This window comes from Hemiscyllium ocellatum, chromosome 44 (assembly GCF_020745735.1).
Source record: "Hemiscyllium ocellatum isolate sHemOce1 chromosome 44, sHemOce1.pat.X.cur, whole genome shotgun sequence".
In the NCBI taxonomy this organism is placed as follows: Eukaryota; Metazoa; Chordata; class Chondrichthyes; order Orectolobiformes; family Hemiscylliidae; genus Hemiscyllium; species Hemiscyllium ocellatum.
Genome location: NC_083444.1, coordinates 23,011,149 through 23,026,735, shown reverse-complemented (window position 1 = coordinate 23,026,735; position 15,587 = coordinate 23,011,149). Strand labels below are relative to the sequence as shown.

The window sequence follows — 15,587 nt, the reverse complement described above, 5'->3', positions numbered from 1 at the left end:
TATGAAAAGGAACAGATTTAGATGAGTTCTTGTTCCATAAATATTTTTGGGCTTCGGGTGGTATTGGAAGGTGAGGAGGAGGTACACTCATGCTGGTGCAGGCATTCGTAACCATTTTGAAGTGGGTGGGATGCTGAGTGACCTTGGTGTTAACTTGGCTTCTCGTGTCCTCAAACTAATCTCAATCCCTCCATGTTGTGATCACTCCAACAAAAACAAGTTGCAAGTTAATGGGCTTATCATGTCCTCTTATGTGTTTGAGAATGATTTTTATTTTTTTTATTGTTAGGTCCTTTTGTCGACATGCTAACTGGCAAGGTATATACAGGTTTGGACATTCTTTCTGCCCAACACCCCCACTCCACCCCTCCCCTCCTCACCTCCCTACCTTTCCACTCTGCCCACCTCAGGATTACTCTTACGTACTCTTGTAAAATAAATATTGAATGACCCCTTTGAACCATTTCCATCTCAGTAGAAGTCCAGTCCTTCAGTGTTCTACCCTATACCTCTGTATGTGTCTGTGTAGCCTCTTGCAGATTGTCCTAGTAACCAGTGCACAATGAACCCTGTTTGCACTGGATTTTTTATTTCATCTTTTTAGTTCAGTTTAAATCCAAATCAGCAACCTATTTGCATGAGGCATGGAGTGCAAATGGACTGAATTTGGAATGAGTCTGAAGTGAATATTTGCCCTCTCGGTGGCAGCATGATGCTGCAACAGGTTTAGCGTGATAAATCTCTGCTGCATTGTTCGGACATTCATTTCCCGCATGCGGTTTCTCCTCGCATGTGTTAGATTTCCAATTGTCTGTAGGCTTGTTGGGAGCCATGTGGTCAGAGGGAGGGCAAAAGATTTGGGTTTGTTATCATCTTTCCTCCATACTGTTGGATGTGGGGCACCTACGACAGGGATCTGGGAGCAGTTTGCTTTTGCGGGTTGCCCTCATCCACTGTATAGGTGGGCAGCACTGGGAGACTGAAAGAAGGTGAAGTATTCTTTTCAGGTGGAGAATTGTTCTGAAGATGGGGAGAAACAAAGCTGCCTCGATGGGGCACTGGATTCACTTTGACTCTGGATTGAATTTGGATCAAGCATGCTTATGATTGTTGATCTGCCTCCTTTCTGGAATTCTATCAATGCATGCTGATTTGTGATGAAAAATGCAATATTTCCTGACCTCCTCCCCCCACCTCCCCAACTTTGAGTGCTGAAGATTTATGTGAGGAATGCTTTTTTGAACTGTATGCTATGCTAACTTACTTCCGACTCCTAAAAGAGTACATCCCATTTCATGTAGTGTACATTTGAAATTTGAGACGAAGCATTAAAAGAACCTGGAGAGCAAGTATTATCTGTGTCTGAGCAACACTGGCTTTGAACTCGAGGCCCAATGGTGATGATGTCAGTGGGCATAAGTTTCAATCCCATCGTAGCAAATGGTGATGTTTGAATACAGTCAAATCTGGAATTAAAATCATGTCTAACAGTGACCACATAATCACTGCTAATTGTAAAAATTCATCTGGTTTGCAAATGCGCTTCAGGCAAGGAGAATTGCTGTCCTTGGCCTGTTTAGGCCTACATGTGACTCCAGGCCCACAGCAGAAGGTAGTTAGGGATAGACTGATCTACTGATGCCAGGTTTTTCAGGAGTGCCCACATCCCATGAAACAGTAACAAAAATAAATAAAAGATGCAAACTTGTTTATTTTTCTGTTTCTATCTACCTTTCTGTATTTAAAAAAATATTTTACTGTAATGCAGTCCTTCCAAGAATAAAGGAAATGTACTTACAGTGACTTGAACTAGTCAATTTATCATTCAGTTACTCGTAAGTTTAGTCTTGACCCACCCCTGAGAGTTGACAGGACAATTCCATATCCTTGGTTTTTTGTCCACTAAACTAACTGATTTCGGTGAATACTGGGCAAAAGAAAGTTAAATCCATCGCTGCTACAGCGTAAATGTTTGCCTTTAATCACACAATCAATATGTATCAACTCCATCCACATTCTAAAGTCAAGCACAGCGGAAGTTTTGTCCAGGTTGGTTAACTCCATAACAGCTGGGAAGGAGGAGTTGCTTAGCCAGTGATGCTATGTTGATATTCAGACATCAGCTATCACTGGCACATATTCGTAAATGCTGGATCATGTTCATCAAGCATCTGTTGAAGATATTTATTGTAAAAGCATCATTATTGTCTTTTATCTGACTTTATTTTGACCATTTTTTTCTATATAAAATTAATGCTTCAGCACAAATTAACAAAACTAGATATCAAACCCACAGCCCTTACCAACTATAAGGACAAGGTAACTGATACGTAGTAACACCACTACTTGCAAGTTCCTTCGAAGCTGTGCACCATTGGTGTTCTGTTAATAGTGGTGGGTCAAAATCGTGGAACTCTGTCCCTAGCGATATTGAGTTCACAGACGCCAGTGGGTTGTAGAGGTTCTAGAAAACAGCTCCGCACTATCTTTTCGAGAGGAATGAGGAACAAGTAATAAATAGCCAGTGAACCCTACATTCCCTAAATGAACTGAAACCATTAAGGACATTTTCTTCATCCTGTGAGTAGATAAATATGTAGCAGTGAGTTCTGTAAGGTCAGAATGGCTTCATTTTGACAATAGATCTAGACATACCGACTGATTCCAAAGCTTTCATGCTCATTTTATATATACATGATGACCTGATGACAAAAAAAATGTTTATATATATTTCATCAAACCTGACCTGACATTTATTGCTGAGAAACACAAATAACTTTTATGGAGACAGATTGTAAATTCACTGACTAATCTTGGAGGTCAAATCCTGTTTCCTGCTGTCGTATTAGGTTCTTCAAGTGATCTTGTTAAAAGACTATGCTATTGCACCTAATATTGAACCTGTGTGAATTAGGTAAGACAGCCTGACTAAATTGATCTGCTAGTTCCAGAGTCTCAACCTTACTTTACTTTGTAAACATGCCTTGTTCCACCACCATTGTTGTCTGTCGCCTCTTCTAGCCTGCAACTTTCCAATTTTGGGATTCCTCCAATTCTGCACAACTCAAATTTCATTGCTGCTGGGATCTGAGCTCTGAAATTTCTCTAACTACTTCGCCCCTGAACCCTTCTCTCCTATTTTTCAAGAACAAAAGCAGAAATTGCTGGAACTGTTCTGAGGAAGGGTCACTGGACCCGAAATCTTAACTCTGATTTCTCTCCACAGATGCTGCTACACTTTTCCAGCAATTTCTGTTTTTGTTTCTGATTTACAGCATCCACAGCTTTTTTGGTTTGTATCTCCTTTTCTTCAGCACTGTTTAAAATGGCATTGCACTCTTTATGTGGCTCAATATCAAGTTTTGTTTGGCAGTACTCCTTTTGAAGCATTTTGGAGCATTGTGTTATGTTAAAGGTGCTTTAGAAATGCTTGCTTACTGCATAGCAAAATGCAGCAGTGGTTTTGTGTGCAGCTGCACTGAGTGTTTGGTTAGGCTGTCAAGTACTGTAGCTTGACAGGGGTGTTCTCAGTTCAGCAATTCACAGGCGATACAAACTGAAGTTGGCTATAAACAATCTTTCACACAGTGGATGGAAGCAATGAAATTGTCCCATTGTCTATCATAAACGGTATTTTGTCATTTCTGCTTCTATCCCTCTCAGGTACACAAGTGCTATGAGTAATCCTGCACAGACGGAGGCCATTAGGCCCATGACGTCTGAACTGGATTCTTGAAAGAGCCATCCATTCCCATTTACCCGTCCTTCTCCTGTGCATGTGCAACTTTCTCTCCTTCAGTATTTACGCAATTCATTCTTGAAAGTTGTTACCAAACCTCATATTTGTGCCATCGTTGTGACAAACCGTGCCTACCTCTGTAATGTCGTCTTAATGTTCATTTAGTCATTGAGATATACAGCATGAAAACAGATCCTTTCGTCCAACTCGTCCATGCCAACCAGATATCCTAAATAAATCTAGTCCCATTTGCTATCATTTGACCCATATCCCTCTAAACCCTTCCTATTCACATACCCATCCAGATGCCTTTTAAATTGTTGCTGAAACTGTGATTTGTGCCTTAGCTATCTCAGGAATCAATCATTTCCGCTGCACTCCCAACTGACTGCTCACATTCTAACTTCTATAAACTACACCTGTTCACTATATCCTATTCCCCTATCACCCCATGTGCTCACTGGCATTCATTGGCTCCAGGTTGAAGAACACTTCCGTTTTAAAATTCCCATTCTTGTTTTCATATCCTTCCAAGGCCCTGTCCATCTCAACCTTTGCAGCCTCTTCTCAGCCATACAAATGTACAAGATCACTGACCTCTGATTTTAGCTTTTTTCATATCCCAAATTTTAATCACTTCACCATAGTATTTTCAGTTCCCGAGACCCCAAGTTCTGGAATGCCTTCACTCTATTTTTCCATATGACTCCACCTCTTCTCCCCCCCTCAATTTCCTCTTTCAGGATGCTCCTTAAGGTCTACTTCTATTCCTAAGACTTTGGTCAGCTGACCAAATGTTCTTTGCGGCTAGGTGTTATAATTTTGTATGAGTGGCTGAAGAAGCCAGGACATTGGTGCCCTCCTTTTGATTTTCCATATGTTAAGTGCCCAGTGCTGGTAACTCTGAAATATTGCACCACAGATGAGATTTTTCTTCCACTTGTAGGCAGGCCAATTCCATGGGTGTAAATCTCCCTGGGCCATTTTAACCTGATGCCTAGTGATATTTATAGAATAGGAATAGCAAAAATTGCCTGCTGATCCAATAAGCTGAGGAAGTGTGCATGTGGTGGAGAAACAGCTGTTTGCATTTTAAATGTGATGAATTGAAAAGAAAATGCTTCACAGTATGAGGTTCGTGGTGGGAGATTGGCATCTCTGTTCTGAGTCTCATCCATGTGGTGATACCTGGTTTCTGATCATAGTTATAACTCCTGGAAGCACTGGATTCTTGATTTGCATAAACCGAAGCTCCTTGTTAAAAGCAGAGCTTGTTTTCTTTTGATAAGGTCTCACAGTTTGTAGAAACAATCTATTGGCAAACGGTGTTAACTGGTTATAGTTTTACTGATTGTATTAGGGGATCCAAAAAAAGTGTTTGAATCCAACCACAGCAGCTTAGATATTTGAATATTTTTTAAGCTATGAGTACATTACTCCAAGTAAAAGTCTAACGCTGATAATTCAACAGCTACCCCATGATTAATATTGTCACAAAAGCTCAATCAAATCCATTCTTCAAGGAAGTTTAATGGGCAGCTATACCTTTGCCTATATGTGACTCTCCTCTCAAACAAATTAGAGTTCTGACCAAACTGTCAACTCTAGTTCCACACTTAAGTGCTCTTGGACGTGGCTTATCAAGTCACTTATTTGTATCCCAAAAGAACCAAAATTAGCTGGTAACATGGACTGTCAAGAAATAGGTTCCAACATCACTGCAGAGAATAGTCAGTGAATGCCAGCTTTGTCAGCAATGTTGTACACCCGAAGTATAAGTTTTAAAACAATTTGATGTTGGAGCATCTTCATCTGTTGGCTTTGCATTATTGTGACAGAGCATTACAAGATTGCAAATGCTGGAGGTGCTGATAAGGGCAACCCGGCTGCTCATTAGGGCTGAGGAAATGCGTGCTGTCATTGCTCACTGCATTAACGTGCGCATCTTTGTTTCTGCTTGGGTTTCATGCATTCCCGTCCAGCTTTTACATTTTGCTTTTGAATGTGAGACCTAGTAGCTGGCCGATGTTCTGACATGTTTCCCTCTGCATTTCTTGCAGGAATACAAACGAAAGCAGCTGGAGGAACAGCGGCAGTCTGAGCGATTACAGAGGCAACTACAGCAAGAGCATGCATTCCTCATGTCACTGCAGCAGCAGCAGCAACAGCAGCTGCAAAAGCAGCAGCAGCAGCCCCAAGAAAAGAAGCAGTTGTACTATTACAATAAAAATGTGAATCCAGCTGACAAGCCAGCCTGGGCGAAGGAGGTAACTCATTGGAAAGTCTCGTCTCATTATAGAGCAAGTACTGGAAGGATAAATTACGCTGGTTGTTCGTTTATTAAATTATTGGAGTCTTCATGCATAAGTTACATCCAACTAGAATGCATAAAACTCAGTGGCTAATAAAGAAGGAACATGAAATTATCGCTTTCATTCAAAGAGGAGTGGAGTTTAAGATCGGGTAGTCTTAGTAAAAGTATAGAACGCACTGGTTAGACCACACGTAGAAAACAGTGAGTGGTTTTGGGCCACTTATCCAAGGGAAAATATCGGAGGCAGTCCAGAGGAGATTCACGAGATTGATCCTTGGCATGGAGGAATTGAGGAGAGATTGGGTAAATTAGACTTGTACTCATTGCAGTTCAGCAGAATGAAAGGCAACTTCATTAAAGCATTTAAAGTTGTTAGGGCACTTGTTAGGGTAAATGCTGAGAGGTTGTTTCCACTTGTCGGAGAGTCTAGGACCAGAAGACATTAATCTCAGAGTAAAGGTTTGGCCAGTTAGGACAGATGAGGAATTTCCTCTGTGGGTTGGGAAGCTGTGGAATTCTTTACCTGCAGAGGGCTGTCGAGGCTTGGCCATTAAAGTGTTCATAGCTGAGATAGGCTTTTAAACATTAAGGAAAGCAAGGGTTATAGAGTGAGGGAAACAAAGTAGAGCATTACCAGATCAGCCACAATTTCAATGAATGGCAGAGCTGACTCAGTGGGCCAAATGGCATACTTTAGCTCTTGGATTTTGTGGTTCTCAGAATAATGATAGCTATAATTTGAAGTGTGGTTGCTATTTGCGTAGAGACAGGAGAAGGACCATCTAGCTACTCAAATTTGTTCTTCCATTCAGTTGAACCATGGCTCAGCAGTACAGTAACTCCATCTACTGGCCTTGGCTCCATAGCTCTTAATACACTTCAACTGACAAAGGTTATTACACTCTTAGTTTTGATTTATTCAGATGACCTGTCAGCCTCAATAATTCGTTGTGAGGAGAGAGGTCCAGGTTTCCATTTCACTTTGTTTCAGGAATTGCTTTAAGCATCACCATTGCATGGGCCCACCTCAGATTTTTAAAGCTCTGACCTTTTGTCCAGCACTCCACAGGCAACTATTGGTTCTCTATCTACCTCAGCAGCTCCTTCAGGTCACCTTGAACAGTGTGGATAGAACTTTGTAATATATTTAGAACATTCAAAGATTGAAGCAAAAACCCCTTTTCCCATATCCTTATGTTAATAGGAGAAAGTGAGGGCTGCAGATGCTGGAGATCAGAGCTGAAAATATGTTGCTGGAAAAGCGGAACAGGTCAGGCAGCATCCAAGGAACAGGAAATTCGACGTTTCGGGCATAAGCCCTTCATCAGGAATGATTCCTGATGAAGGGCTTATGCCCGAAACGTCGAATTTCCTGTTCCTTGGATGTTGCCTGACCTGCTGCGCTTTTCCAGCAACACATTTTCAGCTCCTTATGTTAATAGACAAGTTTTTGTGATGGAGTTGTAGTGAGGGGAGTGTTAGTCCTGGGGCAGTCATCCTGTTAACAAAAGTGAATTGTTCAATATCAATGAAAAGTGAGATTGTTGGGAAACTTGTTTGACAGAGCTATAGAGATTAATAATGGAGGTCGCATATATGCTCTGGAAAGAGTGGGATTAATGGGCTGAGGCGCCTTACCAGGGATTTCTGTTGAAGTTATTTTCAACCCAACCAATAGGAGCTGCTTCACCATATATTACACAACTCCCATCCTAGAAACCTTGGTCTGTAGGGTCTGTTCTCATTTAACATAGCACACTCTCCTCTTCTCACCTCAGGAAATGAGGAATTTCATTCTTTGGGCTTGATTTGCCATTCACTGAGATCTTGGCAAATCAGTGATCAAATACATATACTTGCTTTTGGCCTGGATCTTCTGACCATAAGAAATAGTAACAAGAGTAGGCCATTCAGCCCCTTTAGCCTACTCTACTATTTAATAGGGCCATGGCTAATCTGATCTCCTCATGTCCACTTCCCTGCGCTTTACCCAAAGCCTCATAGTATTCGCAAATTTTGAGATTTGTAGCTCAGGTTGAAGTTCTGGATGTAAATTTGCTCGCTGAGCTGGAAGGTTTGTTTTCAAACGTTTCGTTACCATACGAGGTAACGTCATCAGTGAGCCTTTGGTGAAGCACTTGTGGTATGGCCTACTTTTTATTTGTGTTTCGGTTTCCTTGGGTTGATAGCATCATTACCTGTGATGATGTAATTTCCTGTTCTTTTTCTCAGGGGGTGGTAAATGGGATCCAAGTCAATGTGTTTGTTGATAGAGTTCCAGTTGGAATGCCATGCTTCTAGGAGTTCTCATGCATGTCTCGGTTTGGCTCGTCTTAGGGTGAATGTGTTGTCCCAGTTGAAGTGATGTCCTTCCTCATCTGTGTGTTAAGATACTAGTGAGAGTGGATCATATCTTTTTGTAGCTAGTTGATATTCATGTACCTGGTGGCTGGTTTTCTGCCTGTTTGTCCAATGTAGTGTTTGTTACAGTTCTTGCAATGTATTTTGTAAATGATATAGTTTTACTTGTCACTAAGAACATAGAATAATACGCACAGTAAAGACCCTTTGGCCCTTAATGTTGTGACGAACTTTTATCCTACTCTAAGGTCAAACAAACCTACATCCCCGTCATTTTACTATCATCCATGTGCGTATTCAAGAGATGTTTAAATGTCCCTAGTGACTCCACTACCACAGCTAGCAGTGCATTCAATGCACCTACCACAGAACCTACCTCTGTCATATCTGCAAAACTTCATCCAATCACCTTAAAATTATGCCCCCTTGTGATAGCCATTTTCGCCCTGGGAAAATGTCTCTGGCTATTCACTCCATCTATGCCCATCATCATCTTGTGCAGCTCTATCAAGTCACCTCATCCTTCTTCACTCCATTGAGAAAAACCCCGGCTCCCTCAACCTTTCTTCATTAGACTTGCCCTCCAGTCCAGGCAGCATCCTGGTAAATCTCCTCTGCACCCTCTCTAAAGCTTCCATATCTTGCCTATAATGAGGTGACCAGAACTAAAGACAGTATTCCAAGTGTGGTCTAACCAGGGCTTTATAAAGATGTAGCATAACCTCATGGCTCTTAAACTCAATCCCTCTGCTAATGAAAGCCAATATGACATATGCCTTCTTAACAACCCAATCAACTTGGGTGGCAACTGTAGATGTAGACCCCATGATACTTCTGTTCCTCCACACTGCCAAGAATCCTGCCTTTAACTCTGTATTCAACTTTGACCTTTCAAACTAAATCACTTCACACTTTTCCAGGTTGAACTTCATCTGCCTCCTCTCGGCACAGCTCTGCATCCGGTCAATGTCCTGTTGCAACCTACAACAGCCCTCCACACCATTGTTATGACAGTGGTGAACCCTTCTGTTAATTAAACTAAACACAGAAAAACTCGTCTCGCCTCGTAATCTGTTAAAATATGACTGATAGAAAACTCCCATGTTCCATTATTTAAAGAAAATAATATCAATTTATTCTTTAAAAGTGAATGTTAAACAACAAGTGTTTACAACTCTAAGCCCCACTTTCTCTCAACTGCTTATTGCCTGCCTCCAGCTCTATAACGATACACTGCGATAAAACACTTGTTAAAATTATATCAACTTAATTTCAAAATGCCTTTGGTGTCTTTCTTTCTCCGGCTGAAGATCTCCTTGTGCCGTCATCTTGCTTTTTACTATGAAGATGTTTCATATGAAAAGGTACCTTTGATAGAGAGTATTTCAATGACTTGGGTGTCTCTCTCAATGGCAATTGCTCTGTCTGATTTTGAAAATGCCTGCTTTTTTTTACATCTCCAACACTGGATTGTCTCATTGGTTTGATGTTGGCAAAACAATAAATTCAAACTCAATTAGGTTTTAGTAACCAGGGGCATAATTTAAATTGGTTAAATTTGAATTGTTGTCAAAACAGCAACCAACTCAGGTATCTATTTCACAACCAAATGTTATATGTTTTCACTTTTCTGGTATACTCTGAGACTGCCATCCAGTCAGATGATGGGTGCTTGTCAACTCACTGCAGAACACCATTTGCACACTCTATTCAAGGTACAGGATACACCTTCAACTTCATGACACTGTCCACAACTCCTCCAACCTTTGCGTCATTAGCAAACTTACTAACCCACCCTTCCACTTCCTCATCCAAGTCATTTATAAAATCACAAAGAGCAGAGGTCCCAGAACAGATCCCTGTGGAACACCACTCATCACCAAGCTCCAGGCTGAAGACTTTCCATCTACCACCACCCTTTGTCTTCTATGTGCCAGTTAATTCTGTATCCAGACAGGCAAGTTTACCAATATCCTATGCCTGCTAACTTTCTGAATGACCCTACCCTGGGGAACCTTATCAAATGCCTTGCTAAAATCCATATATGCCATGTCCATTGCTCTACCTTCACCAATATGTTTGGTCACATCCTCAAAGAATTCAATAAGGTTTGAGGCATGACCTGTCCCCCTCAAAGTTATGCTGACTATCTCTAATCAAACTATGGTTTTCCAAATAATTATCAATCCTGTCTGTCAGAATCCACTCCAATAATTTGCCCACCACTGATGTAAGACTGACTGGTCTATAATTCCCTGAGTTATCCCTTTCTTGAACAAGAGAATAACACTTGCCACCTTTCACTCACCTGGTACTACTCCAGTTGACAGTGAGATGCAAAGATGATTGCCAGAGGCACAGCAATCTCTTCCCTCGCTTCCTGTAGTAATCTTGGGAATATCTCATCTGGCCCAGGGGACTTATCTATCCTCATGTTTTTCAAAATTTCCAAAACATCCTCCTCAACACCAACCTATTTGAGCATATCAGCCTGTTTCATGCTCTCCACATCTCCGGTCATCCAAGTTGCCTTCAACTTAACATCCCTTTCTTGCCTCAGTGAGACAAACCTATCCAGCACTCGCAGCAAGTGCTCCCTAAACAACCTCCACGTTTCTGCTGTGCATTTCCCTGAAAACATCTGTTCCCAATTTATGCTCCCCAGTTCCTGCCTGAAAGCATTTTAAATCCCCCACCCCAACTAAATACTTTCCCATACCATCTGTTCCTCTCCCTCTCCATGACTATAGTAAATGTTGGAGTTGTGATGCTATCACCGAATTGTTCTCCTACCAAAAGATCTGACACTATACCTGGTTTGTTGCCAAGCACCAAATCCAATATTTGCTATGGTTGACCTGTCTACATACTGAGTTAGAAATTCCACCTGGACACATCTAACAAAATCTGCTCCTTCCAAACTATTTGCATTAAGGTGATTCTAATCAAAATTAGGGAAGTTGAAGTCACCCATGACAACAACTGTTACTTCTGCACCTTTCCAAAATTGTCTGCCATCTGCTCCTTGGTACAGTGGGGGACCATTTGGGAAATAGTGATTGTAATATCCTGAGGTTCAATATTAAGTTTGAAGAGGATAAGAATCAGTTAATGCGTAAGATCCCAGACTGGAAAAGGGGAGATTTTAGGGGTTTAAAAGTTGACCTGGAGCACATTGATTGTAAATGCGTTTTGGTGGATAAAACAATGGATGAAAAACATGAGAATTTTAAAAGGGAGACAAATCGGTTGCAATAGCTATTGCCATACCTATAGAAATCAGGAAGAATATCTCAAATGCAGGAGAGAGGCTTAGCCTGGAATAAGGAAACATGAGGAAAGGATGGCAGGCTGTGCTAAAACAAATTGTAAAATGTTCTTCAAAAATATTTATAGTAAAATATTCATGAAGGATAGAGTGAGACCCATAAGGGACAAGCGGTTAAGCTGCTTATGGAAGCAGCGGGTATGGCAGAGGTACTAAATGGATAATTTGTTTCTGTCTTTACCAAATTAGAAGATGGGGACAGTGGCCTAATTGAGGACGTGGATTTTGAGCAATTGAGCAGTGCAGTGATAGATAAAGAAGAGTTGTTACAAAAGCAGGCAGCACTCTCCAGTAGAGAAGTCGCCAGGTCTGCATGTGGTGCATCCTAGATTGCTAAGAAAATTGAGGAGCTGTTGACAGAAATTTTCCAGGCCTGAATGCAAGATTAGTCTTAGTAGACTGGAGAATTACCAATGTGACAATATTGTTTAAGAAAGGGACAAAGGGTAACCCAGGAAACAACAGACCTGTCAGCTTGATATCAATACAGAGGGACCTCGATTATCAGAATGAGATAGGCGGGCACTATTTCATTCGGATAGTTGTTCATTCATAGTCATAGAGATGTACAACATGGAAACAGACCCTTCGGTCCAACCCGTCCATGCTGACCAGATATCCCAATCCAATCTAGTCCCACCTGCCAGAACCCGGCCCATATCCCTCAAAACCCTTCCTATTCATATACCCATCCAAATGCCTTTTAAATGTTGCAATTATACCAGCCTCCACCACATCCTCTGGCAGCTCATTCCACCCTCTGTCTGAAAGAATTGCCCTCTTTTTTTTGTATCTTTCCCCTCTCACCCTCTAGTTCTGGACTCCCCAACCTCAGGGGAAAGACTTTGTCAATTTACCTTATCTATGCTCCTCAAATTTTGTAATCTTCTATAAGGTCATCCCTCAGCTTCCGATGCTCCAGGGAAAACCGCCCCAGCCTGTTCAGCCTCTCCCTATAGCTCAAATCCTCCAACCCTAGCAACATCCTTGTAAATTTTTTCTGAACCCTTTCAACTTTCACAACATCTTTCCGATAGGAAGGAGACCAGAATTGCACGCAATTTTCCAACAGTGGCCTCACCAATGTCCTGTACAGCCGCAGCATGACCTCCCAACTCCTGTACTCAATACTCTGACCAATAAAGGAAAGCATACCAAACTCCTCCTTCGCTATTCTATCCACCTGCAACTCCACTTTCAAGGAGCTATGAACCTGCACTCCAAGGTCTCTTTGTTCAGCAAAACTTCCTAGGACCTTACCATTCAGTGTATACGTCCTGGTAAGATTTGCTTTCCCAAAATGCAGCACCTTTTCATTTATCTGAAATAAACTCTATCTGCCGATTCTTAGTCCATTGGCCCATCTGCTCATGATCCTGTTGTATTGAGGTAACCCTCTTAGCTGTCCACTACACCTCCAATTTTGGTGTCATCTGCAAACTTACTCACTGTACCTCTTATGCTCGCATCCAAATCATTTATATAAATGACAAAAAGTAGAGGGCCCAGCACCGATCCTTGTGCCACTCCACTGGTCACAGGCCTCCAGTCTGAAAAACAACCCTCCACCACCACCCTCTGTCTTCTACCTTTGAGCCAGTTCTGTATCCAAATGGTAGTTCTCCCTGTATTCCATGAGATCTAACCTTGCTAATCAGTCTCCCATGAGGAGCCTTGTCAAACGCCTTACTGAAGTCCATATAGATCACATCTACTGCTCTGCCCTCATTAATCCTCTTTGTTACTACTTCAAAAAACTCAATCAAGTTTGTGAGACATGATTCCCCCACACAAAGCCATGTTGACTATCCCTAATCAGTCCTTGCTTTCCAAATACTTGTACATCCTGTCCCTCAGGATTCTCTCCAACAACTTGCTCACCACCGAGGTCAGGCTCACCGGTCTGTAGTTCCCTGGCTTGTCCTGAGCACCCTTCTTAACAGTGGCACCACGTTAGCCAAACCTCCAGTCTTCCGGCACCTCACCTGTGACTATTGATGATACAAATAAATCAGCAAGGGGCCCAGTAAGCACTTCCCTAGCTTCCCACAGAGTTCTAGGGTACACCTGATCAGGTCCTGGGGATTTATCCACTTTTATGCATTTCAAGGCATTCAGCACTTCCTCCTCTGTAATATGGACATTTTGCAAGGTGTCACCATCTATTTCCCTATAGTCTATATCTTTCTTATCCTTTTCCACAGCAAATACTGATGCAAAATATTCATTTAGTATCTCCCCCATTTTCTATGGCTCCACACAAAGGCTGCCTTGCTGATCTTTGAGGGGTCATATTATCTCCCTAGTTACTCTTTTTGTCCTCAATGTATTTGTAAAATCCCTTTGGATTCACCTTAATTGTCCCCTTTTTACCATCCTAATTTCCCTCTTAAGTATACTCCTACTTCCTTTATACTCTTCTGAAGATTCACTCGGTCTATCCTGTCTCTACCTTACATATGCTTCCTTCGTTTTCTTAACCAAACATTCAATTTGTTTAGTCATCCAGCATTCCTTATACCTATTAGCCTTTTCTTTCACCCTAACAGGAATATACTTTCTCTGGATTCTTGTTATCTCATTTCTGAAGGCTTCCTATTTTCCAGCCTTACCCTTACCTGCGAACATCTGCCCCCAATCAGCTTTCGATAGTTCTGCCTAATATCGTCAAAATTGGCCTTTCTCCAATTTAGAACTTCAACTTTTAGATCTGGTCTATTCTTTTCCATCACTATTTTAAATCTAATAGAATTATGATCGCTGGCCCCAAAATGCTCCCATACTGACACCTCAGTCACCTGCCCTGCCTTATTTCCCAAGACGAAGTCAAGTTTTGCACCTTCTCTAGTAGGTACATCCATATACTGAATCAGAAAATTGTCTTCTACACACTTAACAAATTCCTCTCCATCTAAACACTATGGCAGTCCCAGTCTATGTTTGGAAAGTTAAAATCCCCTATCATAATCACCCTGTTATTCTTAGATAGCTGAGATCTCCTTACAAATTTGTTTCTCAATTTCCCTCTGGCTATTAGGGGGGTCTATAATACAATCCCAATAAGGTGACCATCCCTTTCTTATTTCTCAGTTCCACCCAAATAACTTCCCTGGATGTATTTCCGGGAATATCCTCTCTCAGCACAGCTGTAATGCTATCCCTTATCAAAAATGCCACTCCTCATCCTCTCTTACCTGCCTTTCTATCCTTCCTGTAGCATTTTATCCTGGAACATTAAGCTGCCAGTCCTGCCCATCCCCCGAACCATGTTTCTGTAATTTCTGATAACCCAGTCCCATGTTCCTAACCATGCCCTGAGTTCATCTGCCTTCCCTGTTAGGCCCCTTGCATTGAAATAAATGCAATTTAATTTATTTGTCCTGCCTTGTTCCTGCCGGCCCTGACTGTTTGACTCACTTCTGTTCTCAACTGTGCCAATCTCAGATTGATCTCTTTCCTCACTATCTCCCTAGGCTCCCCGCCACCCCCCAACCTTACTAGTTTAAATCCTCCCGAGCGATTCTTGCAAAATCCCTGCCAGTACATTAGTCCCCTTCCAATTCAGGTGCAATCCCTCCTTCTTGTACAGGTCACTTCTACCCCAAAAGAGATTCCAATGATTCAAAAACGTGAATCCTTCTTCCACACACTAGCTCGTCAGCCATCTGCTCTATTTTCCCATTCCCACCCTCACTAGCTCGTAGCATCGGGAGTAATCCAGATATTACTACTCTCGAGGACCTCCTTTTTGAAATTCCTGCCTAACTCTCTCTAATCTCCCTTCAGAATCTCAACCTTTTCTCTTCTAATGTTGTTGGTTCCGTTCATTCAATTAATCGATTCAA

The 15,587-nt window shown here is 41.7% G+C and overlaps 1 protein-coding gene across 2 annotated transcripts in view; it reads left to right on the top strand.

Annotated features, from left to right (window-relative positions):
* LOC132835150 (misshapen-like kinase 1) overlaps nucleotides 1–15,587 on the top strand; it is a 289,538-nt gene that overhangs the window by 200,970 nt on the left and 72,981 nt on the right. For both annotated transcript variants that reach the window (XM_060854484.1, XM_060854483.1), the window contains exon 14: nucleotides 5,800–6,006. In XM_060854484.1, coding sequence (XP_060710467.1) covers nucleotides 5,800–6,006 — 207 coding nt within the window. The remainder of the gene's footprint in view (nucleotides 1–5,799; nucleotides 6,007–15,587) is intronic.